This window comes from Xiphophorus hellerii, chromosome 14, assembly GCF_003331165.1.
Source record: "Xiphophorus hellerii strain 12219 chromosome 14, Xiphophorus_hellerii-4.1, whole genome shotgun sequence".
NCBI classification, from domain to species: domain Eukaryota; kingdom Metazoa; phylum Chordata; class Actinopteri; order Cyprinodontiformes; family Poeciliidae; genus Xiphophorus; species Xiphophorus hellerii.
Genome location: NC_045685.1, coordinates 23941970 through 23959416, shown reverse-complemented (window position 1 = coordinate 23959416; position 17447 = coordinate 23941970). Strand labels below are relative to the sequence as shown.

Here is a 17447-nt window from a genome sequence, read left to right as displayed (position 1 = left end):
TTCCGATATTGTCATACTGCAAATAGACGATATTGCGGACCTCTGCTTGAGGAAATTTCTTTGAACTGGACCTCCTCACAGTTTTCTTGAATACCCCTGGTCTATAATTTAGAGTTAGTTGGATAAAACCTTTTAGTTAAATACACGTTTCTTGTGAATAAATGTAAAACACGACAGTTAAGTCCTGAAACCATGTTTTCCAGTTCATATATCTGTAATAATAACTTTTAATCTTCTGTAACTTGTTATTATTTCTTGCAGCTGAAAGTTTAGTGTCTCTGGTTTGACACTTTTGTCCAACATGTCTCAGGTTTCAAACTCAGACAGGATTTGTCTCCATCCTGTTCTCCACACCACGACATGTGGAAAATGTTCAGCAGGGAAAACTGCAGCCTGGAGAGGATTGTCTAAAAACCTCTCTCACATTTCGATGCGTTTCACAAGGATGAAGGAGTGAACTGATGCTGGATTCAGAGCAGACTCAGTTCACTCCTTCACACAGGATTCACCAGAGACAATCCTAGATACAAACATCTTACCTGAAGAGAAGAACTGGACCGTTGCTCAGTGGGTCAAAGTCCTGTTTTCAGATGAAAGTAAAGTTTGTATTTCATTCAGAAATGAAGGTTCCAGAGTTTGGAGGAAGAATGAAGAGAACCAGAAACCAAGTTGATTAAAGTCCAAAGTGAAACTGACTGGATAGAAATTAAAAGTCTTTTCAGAAACCTGATATCTCTGTTTAGGATATTTATGTTTTTATTGGTCTTATGCAGTTTTCTAATTGTCTGTAAATAATAATCATGAAAATTACAAGAAGGCTCAGAGAATATAATCTAAATATTTTATTTAGATATAAACAATCTAAATAAAATATTTCATAATAAAAGTGTCAGAAGGAGCAGAGAATAAAAACATGTTCTGTTGTCTGACGGCTGTATAGTTTTATTACCACAAGGTGGCAGTATTGATCTGTTTCTAAATAAAGTTAAATCTGTAGCAGGAATCCAGATGTTCCTTGTATTGTTAGTGATGCTGTTCCTGATGTTCTGCTGCCTCTCCTCCTCTTCCTCTCTCAGGATGAAGATGATCTCCAGGATCCTGCTGCTCCTCATCCTCAGCTCATGTCTCTGTGGTCAGTCTCCATCTTGTCTTTGTGACAGAAAGCTCTCTAGATGGAGCTGAAAGACTCCCATGTTCCAGTTCTCAGTGTGTCTGCTCCTCTCTTTCCCTCTCTGTCTCCTCAGCAGCAACATTTGTAGTGAATGTGACACAGAGCAGCTATCAGGCAGAGGAGAACCACAGCATCACTCTGGAGTGGACCTTCACCACCAAGACTCAGGGATCTTGGAGCCAACTGTTCATCACCTGTGAATTCATATCATCAGTAAAGCCAGGGGTAACAATATATGTTTATTGTGATGGTGATGAGATTCCAGATTCTCAGGATGAACAGTTTTCAGGACGAGTCCAGATTGACAAAGACGTCCTCAGAGAAGGACGAATCAGACTCCATGTGTCCAGACTGAGGACTGAAGACTCTGGTCTGTATCTGTGTGATGTGAAAACTGAAGATGGATTCAACTCTGGAAGATGTCGACTCAACGTTACTGGTGAGTTCATGTTGCAACATCTGAACTTTATAAAGTCTAAATCAGTGGTGGGAAGTAACGAAGTACAAGTACTTCGTTACTGTACTTAAGTACAATTTTCATGTATCTGTACTTTACTTAAGTAGATTTAATAATGGGTACTTTCTACTTTTACTCCACTACATTTTACAGTAAGTATCTGTACTTTCTACTTCACTACATTTCTACAAAAGTGTCGCGTTACTCGTTACATCCAAGTCGCACTGCTCTCTTTTTGTCCGTTAAAATATGAAGTTCAGGGACTTTAAGGTGGCGCCGTAAAATCCAAGCAATAACGTGACTTAGTGTCTGTTGTCACCCATCGCCTCCCCCTTTACTAGCACGCGGAGCTCCAGACATGCGCAGTGGTTTCCTCTGAGCGGGAGAAGATGTCTAACTAATCGATAATAGCTGCATAAATCATAAGATATGACGACATGTAAAACCAGCAGCGCTTCACTTTCACAGACGGTGGGACTTTGTCCAACTTTTAGCGTCACTTGGAAGGAAAGCTTAAAGAAAGGTAAGATCTGTGGACGTGATGCTAGCAAAGCTAGCTGTACTGAGACACATGTTGCATCTGCGATGAAAAAAAGTTGTCACTCATGCACTGAATTATTGTGTGGATTCAGGAACGATCCGATTCTTCTGGACGGATCTTTACTAAGGTTGATGGGACTGAAGCATCACTGAGAGCCGTTCTTTGTTCTTGTATACACTGCAATAGCTATATATAGCTATATATATATATATATATATATATATATATATGTATATATATATATATATATACACACACACACACATTTATTTAATTGCCGAATAAGTAAAAGTTGAACGTATGAACACAGAGCATGCTCATTGATTGATTTTGTCTCCTGTCATGGTGGCAAACATGCAGTGGGAGGGAGGATGAGAACAGTCATGGTGCTCCTTCTGCTTGTTGCGCAGTTGGACAGTGTTCATAGTGTTGTTGTAATGTTACAATTACAACTGTAATTGTAACATTACAATTACAACTGTAATTGTAACATAGCAATTACAGTTAATTGCTATGTTTCATGGTTTAATGGTGCAGACAGTTGTGGTTTCTGACATGGGCAATATGGGCAACCGCCCAGGGCGTTATTTTTATAGGGATGGCAGGCGACCTCTGCGGATTGTAGCACAGCGATGAAAGCAAAACAGAATGAAATGAGTTCTAATTGATACTGGTTAAATATATTTCAGCTCTAAGTATTTATATCTAGGTGTTTTTATGGAAATGTGGATCTTTCAGATCAATCTGAGAACCAATTTTGATAGGTGCACTTCATTTTATTGTGTCATGTAGCGCAGGGCGCTGGTCTTGGTCTCGTGTTCAGTGGTCTTGACTACAACTCTGCTACGTGGCTCCTCGATTGCATGTCTTCCCCCCCACACCTTCATTCCATCCCCTTTCAGTTGGATTTCTTTCTAAATAAATGTCACTAATGAAGTTCATGCTACGTTAGGACAGGAAATAAGATGTTTCCATCCCTGAAATTATGATGCATAGAATCACATATCTAAGTCTAAACTCTTACAGAGAATAAACACAATAAGAACATGTTTAATCTGTGACATTGTTTATTAAAATGGCACATTTATGATGTATTCAAATTAAATACTATCGGCACACTTAATGATATTAGCGATTAGGTTATGTATTCAGCAAGTACTTTTACTTTTAATACTTAAGTATTTTTAAAAGCCAGTACTTTTTTACTTTTACTTAAGTAAAATGTTAATGTGGTACTTTGACTTTTACTTGAGTACATTTTTGCCTGTGTATTTGTACTTTTACTTAAGTACATTTTTTGAGTACTTTCTCCACCACTGGTCTAAATGCTGTTAATGTGAAATAAAACCGAAAAGATGCAGCAAAGTTTTTCTGATATAAAAAAAAAAAGAAGTAACTTTTGTGTTTTTCTGTGAAATTATTTCTTCCTGTTTCTCTTGGTTTTTATTTATTTAGATTATTTTTTCCTCTGATTTAGTTTGAGGAAACTCAGACTGAGGTAAAAGTCCTAACTGGTTTCATCCAGAGAGTCGGAGAAAAATGAAAAGTTTTCATGTTTCTTTGTGACCAGAACCGACCCGGTTTATAAAGGTTCAAACAGAACCAAATGTTTCTGTGTTATTTATATGGTTTCATGTTTAATTGTTTCCCATTAGATTTTATTCTTCTAAAGTTTCTGTAATATTCAAAACTCTCTTCTATCTTTCCAGCAGCTGCTGATGTTTCTCCAACCCAGAGAACGACCTTGGATCCAGAACCAGAAGGTCGAGGAAGGATCGGCCTCCATGTTTCTCTCGGACTGACAGCAGCAGCAGCAGCAGCTCTGATGGTCAAACTTTTCCTGAGTTTCAGTTCAAAGGGTTGATATGGATGATGATCCTGTGGGCAGGAAGGAGCTCCAGTAGCAGTCTGTGTTGGACTGAATATGAAGAAGCCTCTGACTGAAGACTGTTGCTGTTTGACCAAATCATGGCTGCATGACAAGCAAACAGGTCAAATATCAGACAGCAGAGAAAATAGTTCACTGAAACACTGGATGACATCATCAGGCTCTGCTAATCCACCTCATCAGCTTTTGCTTCTCCTCTGTAGAGAGAGAGTAAGTAGTAAAACAATACATTGTTGTCATGGTTACGTATCACTACAACTGTCTGAAAGTAAAAAGTGTAAGAGCAAAAATCCTTCTAGTGGCAGAGCATCCAGAACCAGAGGGAAACCAGAACCAGAACCAATCAGAGCCGACGTAGCTGAGCTGCTCCAACATGGCGCCTCCATGTTTTCTCTGTTTATTGAGATCAAACTTCTGGACTTTGGTCTCATCGGTCCAGAGGATTTTGGTCCAGGAGTCGTTTGGTTCAGTTCTGATGACTTTGTCCAGTTCAGTCCAGATTAATGGACGTTTTTACACAAGTTTATAATTTAAGTAAAAACCAGCTGGTGAAACGTTTATAATACATGTTATTTTTTTAAACAACTGATTTTTATAAATGTTTTTATATGTAAAATATTTTAATTTAGTGAATGAATGAATCTCAGTAAAAAAATGAACAGAGTCTTTCCATCTGTTGTTTTGAATCAACTTTAAAAAGTTTTGTTGAAGCAAATTTATTGAAGTCATTTTTCTCAGAGCTTTGATTCAGAAAGTATTAAAATTCAGTCATTTCAAATGAATCAACATGAATCTCAATGAAAAGCTGCCAGTGAGTCGTTTTCTCAGCTTTCAGCTCCAAAAGGTTCTGTGGATCAGAACCATCCAGTTATTAAAGCTGAACAGCTGAGAGGTTTTGTTACTGTGATCAGTTTATCTGCTTTGTTTTCTGTTTCTGCTGTTAAAATGTAAATAAATCAGTTTTATAGAAAGATGCTGTCAGGACTCTAATTCCATGTTAATAGAATAAATTTCATTATTTTATCATATTTATTTTATCTGCAGCGTCTCATTAAACCGTCAGATGATCAACATTTAGCTCCAGATCAACTGGTTCAGAGCAGCTGGTTAAACTGGAGCTTTGATCAGGAACCAGAACATCTGGACCCAGATGTTCTGAGTAACAGAGTTTTAATCTATTAATAATAATAATAATAATAATAATAATATTCACTAAAATCAGTCAAATCTATAAAGATCCAACCAGGAAGTAAATGATGTTACCTCAGCAGAGATCAGCTGCAATGTGTGGTTTTGTCCACATGGTGGCGCTCTAAGCTCTGACTAAAAGCTGCTCAGCAGTGAAAGTTAGTATTTCTCCTCCTTTCTGTCTTTATTCAGTTCTGATGTGAAAACACAGATTTAGAAATGTTTCTTTAATGAAATGTGTTTATTTCTAACAGCTTTAAGACGTGATTATTAAATATTGATCTGATCAGTTGATCAGCAGCTTCATCCTGATGCTTCACTCTGTGATCTTCACTTCAGTTTACATGAAACAGAATCAGGAAACAACATGAAATAATTTAGTAACATTTGTTGATTTAATTTATTTTGATGCATTAATTGAACATCTTTCATCAGATTCTCTGTTTCTACTTCCTGTTTATTTATTTAACTATAAAGATAAAGATTTAACTGAGAAAAGTTTGAAAAACACTGAAAACAAAGAAACAAGAAAAGCTGAATATTTTATTAGCTCAGTAACAAAATATCAACATACATAAATTAAATGATTGAAGTTTAAATGTTTTTGTGATCAGTAATTCAACAATCCAATTAGGACTGAAGACACAAACTAGACCTGAGTTTTAACAGAAATAATTTGTAAATATACCTGAATAAAACAAAGTTTATACTGTTTGGAAGGAATATTGTACAATTTAATGTAGAACCCATAACTAAAAATAAACATAAAAGAGTGAATGAAATAAAATTTCTCTGAATCTCATTTAATCAGATTAAATCTGATCATATTTACTGCAGTTCTTGGAAGAATAAGTTTATATTTTAGATCTGAAATTCCTGCATATTCTATATTCATCAATGTCTTTACTTTAACTATTCTACTTTGTATAGATCTGGGAATAAAAGATATAAAAAACTCTTCAGCTGATAATCACACTTTAGAAAAAAGCAATAAGGATATTTAATACAGTAAGATTAAAAACACACTTTATACAAAATCATGTACATTAAATTTCCATTGAAAATAAACCCAAAAGATAACATTCACACATAATTACTATGTAAAAATATTCAATAATAATTAGCAGAAAGAGAAGGAGGGCACAATGCAGATATGAACAAAAATAAGAATAACATTGAAATGCATGTGAACATCAACATGTGAAGTGACTTTGTGAAACATCAAGGCTAAAGAAAGGAAACAATATACAAGCATAAATATATTTATATAACAGTATAATGGAAGTTATATGAAGATTTAACTATTTTTAAATAGTTATGGGGGAAATAAATAAAATAAAATGGGATATATTATTCTTAGATCATATATACATATATACATTACAGACCAAAAGTTTGGACACACCTTCTAATTCAATGGGTTTTCTTTATTTTCATGACTATTTATAAGGCAATAAATCCCACTTATTAACCTGACAGGGCAGGTTGACCTATGAAGTGAAAACCATTTCAGGTGACTAAATCTTGAAGCTCATCAATAAAATGCAGAGTGTGTGCAAAGCAGTAATCACAGCAAAAGGTTGCTACTTTGAAGAAACTAGAATATAAGGGCTATTTTCAGTTGTTTTACACTTTTTTGTTTAGTGCATATTTCCACATGTTATTCATAGTTTTGATGCCTTCAGTGTGAATCTACAATGTCAATAGTCATGAAAATAAAGGAAACTCATTGAATTAAAAGGTGTGTCCAAACTTTTGGTCTGTACTGTACATGTTTTATATTGAAGAATAATAACAGTTTAAATTTCTTCTCACTCAGTTTTGAACAAATTCAGGAGATAAAATTATTGATTCTTAAGCTGCAAAACTGTTTTTTTGTGCATACATGTTTAATAAATGTGTTCCTGCTTCTTTAAATTGATTTGTTCAAAATACAAAATTTCACTTTCACTGCATCAAGATATCGACTGTAACAGCTGAAGAAACCAATCTTGGGTCAACTGGAGCAGTGATCCCAACCCTGGTCCTCAGAGCCCAAAGTCCTGCAGGCTTTAGGACTTTCCCTGTAGCCACATAAATGATTCAATGATTAAAACTCCTCAGCAGAACCTGATGGCCTGCAGAGGAGCTGATGCAATCATTGCAATCAAGTTGTTAGAGCAAAGTCACATTCAAGTCATGGAGGATGTTGAACTCTGAGGATCAAGGTTGGGGATCTCTGAACTAGAACCGTCCACAATCCTCCTATTATGTTCGTTTCTAGGGTACAGCAATAATGTTCGTGGGTCAATTTGACCCGGGGAGTGTTTAATCATCTAATAGTGTCAGAAACCAAAAAAGTCCTCCAAAACATTTTTGTATCTGATTTTCAAACAATATTTGTGCAATGATGTTTTTTTATTTCTCAGAAATTAAGGATCAATGACGACAACCTACTTATTTACTCATTTGGACATAAAAAATGGAATTTACATTTTTTATGTCCACTGTAAAAAACCTAGACACAAAAACAATAATTCCCTTGAAATTGATCTTTGGTCAGTTTTTTAAAATTACACTTATATATATATTTTTTTTCAATGGGTGCATTAAAGTGTCATTATTTACAAAATAATGCAAAGCTGACACTTTTAAAGCAACTTTTAGAGCAACTTTATATTAAAAGTGTCATTATTTACCTAATGACACTTCATGACAACAGTCATAGACATTCATGAAGACTCCTTCAGGTGTTATTTCATGTTTATGATAGAGTCATGTCAGTCTTATGCACACCATGTCTAATAAAGTGTTACAGTTTTTTTCTTTGCATTAAAGCCATTTTTTTAAATCTGAGGATAAAGCAAATAAAATAATCCTGATACTTAATATCATGATAGGAATTTCAAAGTTCTTTTCTACAGTCCTAAAAGAAATAAATGAATTTGACAATCTTTCATCTTCTCTGTTTTTTGTTTTCAGGCTAGAAACAGTCACATATTTATCTGATGTGAGTTTCTGCTGTCGGTTTAGTAGAAAGATTGATATGTTTGTATTTAGTGTTGGATGATGAATGTTGGAAAGCATCAACATCTCAAATGTTTTTTCAAGACTTTCATTCAAAGTAAATAAATAATTTCCAAAATTTTACTATAAAAATTGACGACTATGTCATAAAATGCAGCGATAAGGTAAATAATTTGGGTGAGTGGTTTGATCTTTCTCATTTAAGAGTTAACAAGGCTTTGATCATCTCTAAACTTAAATGTTTTTAGGTGAATTTAAAAGTTTTATCATTTAAAATGCAGGGTTCATATCCACCCATTAGTGTCTTCATGCATTGACTCCTGCAATTCTCTGTTTTCTGGGTTACTGAGGAAAAGTTTTACGGATCTGCAGATGGTCCAAAACGTGGCTGATCACATTTTACCAAAACCAGGAAATATGCTCACATTTCTACTTCTGTAATCTTTTCACTGGTTGCTTTAGGTTCAAACAGACTTTAATGTTTTGCTGCTCATTTACAAAACTTAAAGTTTTCTGATCTTCTGCAGCTTTATGTTCTACCTCATGTTCTCCCATCTTAAGACACTGACCTTTTCAAAACTCCTAAAACCAGAGGAAAAACATCTGGTGAGAATGTTTTTTTGTTTTTTTTTCCATTTGTGCCCCATCATCATGAGGAACAGTCTGCTTTTAAGACATCAGGCAAGAATGTTCTTTGGATGATTCTACGTTTAAGTTAAAGTCACATATGTTCACTCTGTTTTATGTGCATTAATTTTATACTATATATTTTTTGAGTTTCTTTGTGTTTTGACATCTGATTTGTTTTGAACTCATTGTTTAGCACTTTGAATAATGTTAATATTAATCATAATAACTTGTTGTATAAAGTTTGACTTTTTACATATTTCATGTGACAACAGCAGTTTAATAGTGTCCAGGACAAATGAACAACTTCCAACTAGAAGATTTTAAAAAATTGAAAAACTAGACAGCAAGTCATAATAACATCCATAAATATTTGGTTATGTAACAAGAGTGTGAGCATTAAAAATAAGATTCACTGACAGAAATTAAATTAAAAACCTTTTGTAGGAACAAGCTGGGGATCAAGTCTGTCAACTTTTGAATATATTAAAAAATACTTTTCAAGAAAAATCAGTTTTCAAAAGCTGAGTAAGAGACTCTAAACTACAGAAACAGTTATGGACATAAAATGTTCTTTTTTAACTTACATGATTTTTCATCCTTTTTTTATCTCAAGAAAAGATAATTAAATCTTTGATCTAATATGAAGGATTTGCTTTTGGGTTTAATGCATACAGTTTTTTTCATTATTATTCACAGTTCTATACATGCAACAGTTTTCATACCAACAAGTAATTGAGGAGATTTCAGGTCAGGATGATGAATTCAGACACTTTGGTTTGATTTTCCCAGGTCCTGTAAAGGTCTTTCTTCAGCTCCATCTCCTTGGTTACCATTTCCTCTGTTTTGTGTTTCCTCTGAAACACAAAACAAAATTTTTCAATAAAATCATCTTCTTCTGATTGTTTGATATCCCAAAGTTACATTATTATTAAGATGGCTTGAATAAAAACAGAATTCTGTCATTTTTAGTTTTTCAAAAGAAAATTATCATCAATCAGCAAAAAATAAAGTAAAGCAGTAAAGTTTTGACTTTTTCTGAAATTATTTGTCTTTCATTTGTTTCCAGATGCTTGTTGACAAAAATGAGACAATCCAGAAACCAAAGCATATTAAAATAAAAATGTAAACATAGTCATATTAAATTGAATATGTAATGTATATTCAGGTGAGGCTGTCAGATTAAAAGAACCTTTTAAATATAACTTTCATTAAGGTAGAAGAGATGTCTTTCATTAAGCTCTAGTTTCTTTTTTTAATTGGTCTGATGTAATTATAATATTAAACATGTTTTAATTGGCTATAAGCTTCTCTGTTGAAGAAAACACAACAAAGAAGAGAAAATCTGAGTTATGTGTTTGCAATTTTTAATAGATTTATTTATAGCATTTTATGAATGAATGTTGTTGGATTTTGTTTTCTTGATTCTTGGCTGTTTTTCTTTAGTGTTGTCCAGATCCGGGGCCACAGGTTGGTCACCTCTGGTCTAACCCTCTGATGCATGAATTATGATCCTTTGTGTCAGAATTTTTTTTTCCATTTTTTAAAATTCTTTTCTTAAGGCATAAAAAAGGTAGGAACATTTTTTTGTAAAAATATTTTTTTATTTTTTTTTTATTTTTATGTGATCAATTGTAATTTTGTCCAAATACAAAGTTGTTATTTGAAAAATACATCAGTAGTATTGTTCCTTAGGGGTTATCTGATGTCACAATATTTTTTTTACTTGCAAGAGTCGTCTACAGTAGAAGGAGGGACCGGGTCGGTTCTCATGCTTTTATGACTGTCGGCCATATTGTATTTAACAAAAATAATTTCTTGCATTTGCAGCTGATGGCCAGTAGTTGATGGTATATTTTATGATGCATTAGTGTCCACTTCAGTGGTCTGTGTGCATTTATAACATAAAAATCCACAGGAAGCACAAGAAAATGGCTTTTAGATAGCTGTCCACTGTAGTGACCACTATGCATGAAAGGGCTAAACCTGCATATCACTGTTCAGGTCAGTGGGAAAGCTGGTGAGCCAGGAGTAAACCAGTCAGGTCACCAGTTCATTGCTGCTACATCAAATTATCTAGTCAGTCAGATTCAGTCACCAACAAGGAAGTTCAGTTTCCTGGTTTGATGCTCAGCTGTGATGTTCAGTGACTGCAGTCCTGCTTAGTTTATCAATGAGCAGGAAAATAAAAAAGTAAATAATTAACATAAGTTAATTATTACATAATTGTTCCATTTCCATACCTCCATCATTTCTCCCATTGTCATTTTGAGAGTTGTTGCAGCAGCATGGAAAACTGTACACAACAGAAATTAGACAACAGTGAATATTTAGCTTAACAATATAAACGAGTGACAATATTTAATTCTCCTTAACAGTTTTTGTCTGGTAAAAATGTTTCATCAACCTGGGCAGGCAGAAAGGCTACAATAAACAACAAAGACCTAAAAGAGAAAAAAGTTACTCATAATAATTTGGTTTCTTGATTTTCTTTTCTTTTCAGACAAACACCAACAGATATTGATAAATATGTGAAAACTGCATAACTTTTCTTATACATGTTTATCCAGACAGCTCCATGTTTCTGAGTTTTACTTCTCTTCAGCTTCAGATCAGTTTTTGCAAACTATTAAAAACTATAATTTTCTATCAATTGGAAATATGCATTTATGGAGAGAATCATTAATTCACCAAAATCCTGCAAGACTTACAAAGACAATGACTGACTTACTTTGTTTACCTCTGTGGCGACGTACAACATAGTATGTGATGAAGATGATGATGAGTGCTCCAACAACACCAGCAATAACTCCAGGTTCAGATCCTGTAACAAAAAAACAGGTTTTTAAAATTCCGCTTTTGAATATTTTGAATATAATTTTGCATATTTTTATTTTATTAATGAGATCAAAGCTGTGAACCAACAGTCACCTCATCATTCAGGGGTCAAGATTTACTGCACCACACACACACACACACACGCACACCCCCACACCCACACCCACACACACACACACACACATCACCATTTACTGCACCACACACACACACACACCCACACACACAGATGAACCCAGAACCTTTTTATTTTTACTGTCTGACTCTAAATTGTATGAAACCTTTTTTTAGTTTAGTTAGAAGGAACAAAAGCTAAACTTTTGTTTGTTAAATGTCACTTTATTACTTTTCTTAAATTTAGAAGCTTTCATATTAATGTTCCTAGATGATGTCATAACTGTGTATAATCTTAAAGATTAATTCACATCCTCTTATTTCAAAGTAGGTCCAGTTGTGGATGTAAGACGAAAGTTAAAGAAACATTTTCTTCAAAGGCAGGAAGATTAAATCAGGATGGAGGAAAAACTGGATTTCCACTAGTTTGGTTCTTTCTTTGGTTCCTTTGTTCCAGATTTCTGAAGATGGCATGTTGATTTATTCAAATAATATTATTCAAGTATTCACACCATAGAAATGCCATCATGTGTTCAGGAAGGAGAATACACTGCCTGGCCAAAAAAAAAGTCGCCACCTGGAGTTAACTAAGCAAATAGGTACAAGCCTCCTATTGGATAAGTACTGCATAGGCGATTATCTTTCAGCTGGCAACAAGTTATTTAACCCCAGCTGATGCCATGAGTAACTCCTCATTTCTTAAACAACCATGGCAAAAGACACATCCTGTGGTCGTGGAAAAGACGTTAGTCTGTTTAAGAAGGGTCAAATCATTGGCATGCATCAAGCAGAGAAAACATCTAAGGAGATTGCAGAAACTACTAGAATTGGGTTAAGAACTGTCCAACTCATCATTAAAAACTGAAAGGATGGTGGGGAACCATCGTCTTCCAGGAAGAAATGTGGTCGGAAAATTTCCACACGCACAATGCGAAGGGAACTCAAGAGGTTGGGATTGAACAGCTGTGTAGCCATAAGAAAACCTCTAATCAGTAAGGCTAACCAGAAAAAAAAGGCTTCAGTTTGCTAGGGAGCATAAAGATTGGACTCTGGAGGAATGGAAGAGGGTCATGTGGTCTGATGAGTCCAGATTTACCCTGTTCCAGAGTGATGGGCACATCAGGGTAAAAAGAGAGGCAGGTGAAGTGATGCACCCATCATGCCTAGTGCCTACTGTACAAGCCTGTGGGGGCAGTGCTATGATCTGGGGTTGCTGCAGTTGGTCAGGTCTAGGTTCAGCAACATTGTGTGCCCAAAGAATGAGGTCAGCTGACTACCTGAATATACTGAATGACCAGGTTATTCCATCAATGGATTTTGTCTTCCCAAATGGAACGGGCATATTCCAAGAGGACAATGCCAGGATTCATCGGGCTCACATTGTGAAAGAGTGGTTCAGGGAGCATGAGACATCTTTTTCACACATGGATTGGCCACCACAGAGTCCAGACCTTAACCCCATTGAGAATCTTTGGGATGTGCTGGAGAAGGCTTTGCGCAGTGGTCAGACTCTCCCATCATCAATACAAGATCTTGGTGAAAGATTAATGCAACACTGGATGGAAATAAATCTTGTGACACTGCAGAAGCTTATTGAAACAATGCCACAGCGAATGCGGGCTGTAATCAAAGCTAAAGGCGGTCCAACAAAATATTAGAGAGTGTGACCATTTTTTGGTGGCGACTTTTATTTTGGCCAGGCAGTGTAGTTTTAGTCATTCTTTGTTATTTACTCCAACAATTGTGCAAGGAAATGTGATTAACCTGATAATTAAATTATCCATTAAGAGGTCAAATTAACCAGTCTATTGAGAAACAAAACATTTTACCATTCTACTAATTTATCCACAATTAGAATGCAAATTTAATGAAGACAGTTATTCACTCATTGTCTGAGTAAAGATAGAAACATTGATTGACTGAAGTTATTTAAAGTATTTCCAGTCATGCTGACCTCTCAAAGCGCTTCACACTGCAGACACATTCACCCATTCTCTCTCTCTAACACACACACACACACGCCTTCACACGCACCCCCATCCCACACAGTTATACACCAATGTGCAGATCAAAAGGTATTTAGCAGTTATCTGCTTTGCCCAACTGCACATCAACATGTGACAATAGGAAAAGCTGGAAGACAAATATTCAACCCAAAGAGCCAAAATCGCTGCAGGTAACAAAGAAAGTCTAAAACTAAGCCAGAGTTCCAGTAACCACTGGTTATCTAGTTAAACATATTTACCTCCAGTATCAGTCAAGTTGCCTTGGGCTCCATTTTTACCTGTTGAGGAATTACATTAAGTGTTATAGACATCAATATATTTATCTGGTTTGTCTTAAATTATCTTAATTTTATATAACTCACCAAGTTTTAGAGTAACTTTCACCTTCCTGACTTGACTTTGCAGTTTGGGAACAAAGCAAGTATAATTCCCTTCATCCTCCTTGGTTACTTTGATCAATCTGAGGGAAATGTTTCCTTTTTTAAACTCATCATGGAACATAGAGGTTCTGCCCTGGTACTTTGGGTCTGAAGTTTCATCATTTGTAACTCGGCTGCGCTGCACATGTATTATTTGACCCTGGAATCTCCATTCGATTGTTAGACTGTTCACGTCAAATGGAGGCTCCAGATGACATGGCAGAATAACGTCGTCTCCCACCTTTGCATGTATCGGAACCTCCTTCGGTTCTGGAAGAATAAACAAAGATGTTTTAAAAATCAACACTAATATTCCTGGTGATGTCCTGTTTGTTGTTCAGCTACCATTCATACTTATTCTCCTGTAGGATCTTTACAATTGTGAAAAAAATGTAGCTAACCCATTAATAGAGGTTTTTCAAAATAAATGTTTTTTTATTTGTTTATAAATGTATATCTACTATTTTTTACTTACTTCTGTAAAATTACTCATGTTTAACTCAATAAAAATAACAAAACCAGATTTTCTACTGGAGATAAAAGTTAGGACATCCTACCCCTTAACAGTCTTAACCCTTTAGTTGATATGGTGTTACTGTATCGGAAAACTCACCAAACTTGGCGGATCCATCAAGCCTTCTGGAAATTTACGTATTTTAAGATTGTCACAAAAATCACAACAGAAAATCAATATGTTCAAAAAAGCATGACTTGGGCAAGAGCCGAGGTGATTTCCAATAACATTGTGCTCTTAATTTCTTTTGTTCTTTGCTGAAGAAATCCAGCTACTTCTAACTTTTGTGTCTGTAGAGAAACTGTCTGTCCATGGGGGCAAACCTTGCATCAGTTCAGGACTTGAACGAGTACAATCAGATTCAGATTATAGTAACTGCAGCAGGTCATGGGGCCAAACAAGCATGGATTGGAGGCACTAATGCACAGGAGGTATTGTTGCCAGTACATTTTATTTGTAGTGTATTTTGTGAAACATTGAATAAAATGTGTCATCTAGGGCGTGCCGTGGTGGCGTAGTGGTTAGCACGACCCATATTTGGAGGCCTTCAGTCCTCGACGCGGCCGTCGCGGATTCGACTCCCGGACCCGACGACATTTGCCGCATGTCTTCCCCCCTCTCCTTCCCTGTTTCCTGTCAGCCCACTGTCATATAAGGGACACTAGAGCCCACAAAAGACCCCCTGGAGGGGTAAAAAAAAAAAGTGTCATCTGCTGTATGTTGTCTTCCAGGAGAGCATTTGGTTGTGGAGCGATGGAAGCCGTTTCGACTACACACACTGGTGTTCTGGACAGAATAATAATGATGGAGGCAACCAGCACTGTTGACAGATAAACTATTCAGGTATAAGAAAATATCAACCCACTCTGTTTTATCGGTTGGTAAGATGACTCATGGGTAAAACTAATTTACTGTGCATGTGAACTTTTTAGTTGACCTGCATAAACATTTACTGAATTTACAGCTGGAGCTTATATTATTTTTCTTGTGGCAAAAGGGTTTTTATGATGTGATGTGTGATTTCTTTTCTTGTTCCTAGGTGCAAAGTGCTGGGATGACTTGGGGTCTAATCACAATCTGCCTTCTGTCTGTGCCAAGAAACCCTGAAAACTGTGAGGTTCCCAAAGAGGCCAGATTTAAAACAGAACCAGTGGAGGGTCAGTGCTTTTTATTTCTGTTTTCCTGCCTTTTTAACCTTCAGAAAACCCAAATATATTTCTGCTTCTTTACTGCCTATAATTTCTCTCTTTAATGCAACCTAAGGAATGAAGCGACAAGCAAACAGCAGCTGGATTGTCTCTCTGTAATAAGATCAGACTGAATGAATTATAAGAAAGAATCATCTATGCAAAACTTTCTTCTATTCTTTGGCAAAGCAAAAATAAAACTTTTACGGTTTATTCTGTCTTTGTGTTGTTTTGTTTTCTGAAACATTTTCTGTTTCTTGAGAATCAGAATTTGTATCAATAGTTGGCTTATGTAATTATCAAAAATTACAATATTATTAATGAGATTATTTACAATGTTCAACTTTCTTTAGTTGAATCAGGAATTATTAAGTCAAACTTGTCAATATCTCGTGAACAAATGAATAACCTGATCAGGTTTTCTGGGTCAATAGAACCCCAGCATGTTGTACTATTTTACCTTTGTATGGAAGCCCAGAAAGCCCAAATGAAAAAGATAAAATCATCTTATAACATGGGTATCAAACTCATTTTCATTTAGGGCAATATCAAGATCATGAATGTCCTCAAAGTACTGAATGAATTGATAAAAGCATCAGTTTGCCTACAGACACGATGCATATTATTATCAACTTTTGCAGATGTGCCCAATGCTGGATGGCAGAAAGACGATTCTTTGACCTGCCATCCATAGCTGCGCTGCTGCAGTATAAAGACTCTGTTAAAAAACTTTAACCGGGAAATGTGGGTATTATTAAATTAGTGCAGTGCGCCACAGCAAAGGGGAAAATAACGCAGAACCGTTGAAGAACAACTCAAAAAGACTCATATTCTTTTTTCTTGTTCATCTATTGGCTACGCTAGATACAGACCCATTGTCATAGCAACTGACCGACAATAGCTTCACTAGTGTGTCAGAAATCAACACCAAAAAACGTGCAAACTATTCCCATACATGGAGTATTACATTTTCAGGCTTGATGTTTTATTTACGATTATTAATAAGTGGCTATCTGAACACAGCAGTGGTTGATTAGCCAATTTAAACACCTGCACTACTGATGAACTGTCAGAGAGTTGCCTTTGTTTTTAACAGAACCGGATACACCAAATTCCTCAGGACATCTACATGTTAAGGTTGTCAAAGTCAAGCTAGCATAACTAGCCTACTTCCCGCTCCCTTTTCTCTAAATTAAAACTTTTTCCTGACCTGTGAAATGTGATACTCTTTGACCTTTTTATCTAGTTGTTGTAGTGAGTCCCTTTTTCTTTATATGTCAGACGTACATGGGACTTTCAACATCAATGTGCGTTTGGATCCGGGACTTTCCCGCCAACCATTCTCAGGTGGTGATAATGGTTCTCCACCCTGGTTCTCAGTGCAGGCACACCACAGGGCTGTGTGCTCAGTCTGGTTCTGTTTACACTGTTCAACCATGACTGTGCAGCCATCCACTTCTCTGACAGGGATCCAAAGTTTGCAGATGATAC

The 17447-nt window shown here is 35.8% G+C and overlaps 4 protein-coding genes across 11 annotated transcripts in view; 3 read left to right on the top strand and 1 right to left on the bottom strand.

Annotated features, from left to right (window-relative positions):
- The window catches only part of LOC116733095 (oocyte zinc finger protein XlCOF6-like), a 778765-nt gene that overhangs the window by 422702 nt on the left and 338616 nt on the right, over nucleotides 1-17447 (top strand). The window lies entirely within an intron of this gene.
- LOC116733104 (gastrula zinc finger protein XlCGF8.2DB-like) overlaps nucleotides 1-17447 on the top strand; it is a 570370-nt gene that overhangs the window by 413469 nt on the left and 139454 nt on the right. The gene's annotated exons all lie outside the window — the stretch shown is intronic.
- LOC116733103 (immunoglobulin superfamily member 3-like) overlaps nucleotides 1-17447 on the bottom strand; it is a 919724-nt gene that overhangs the window by 789549 nt on the left and 112728 nt on the right. The window lies entirely within an intron of this gene.
- Nucleotides 500-5031, top strand: LOC116733145 (uncharacterized). Of its 3 annotated transcripts, none has more exons than XM_032583948.1 (3): nucleotides 500-1132; nucleotides 1248-1610; nucleotides 3879-5031. In XM_032583948.1, the coding sequence occupies exons 1-3, from the start codon at nucleotides 1009-1011 to the stop codon at nucleotides 4031-4033; spliced, it is 642 nt and encodes a 213-aa protein (XP_032439839.1). In that variant the 5' UTR covers nucleotides 500-1008; the 3' UTR covers nucleotides 4034-5031. The 3 variants fall into 3 exon arrangements, with proteins under 3 accessions (XP_032439839.1, XP_032439838.1, XP_032439837.1); XM_032583947.1 differs by having other exon boundaries at nucleotides 1015-1132; nucleotides 1245-1610; nucleotides 3882-5031; XM_032583946.1 differs by having other exon boundaries at nucleotides 1015-1132; nucleotides 1245-1610.

Bases quoted from the DNA above. Each gene is read 5' to 3' on its own strand.
- LOC116733145 (XM_032583948.1), top strand. From the start codon at position 1,009: ATGTTCCTTGTATTGTTAGTGATGCTGTTCCTGATGTTCTGCTGCCTC. The intron at 1,133-1,247 runs GTCAGTCTCCAT...TCTCCTCAGCAG, and splicing joins CCTCAGCTCATGTCTCTGTG to CAACATTTGTAGTGAATGTG. The intron at 1,611-3,878 runs GTGAGTTCATGT...CTATCTTTCCAG, and splicing joins ATGTCGACTCAACGTTACTG to CAGCTGCTGATGTTTCTCCA.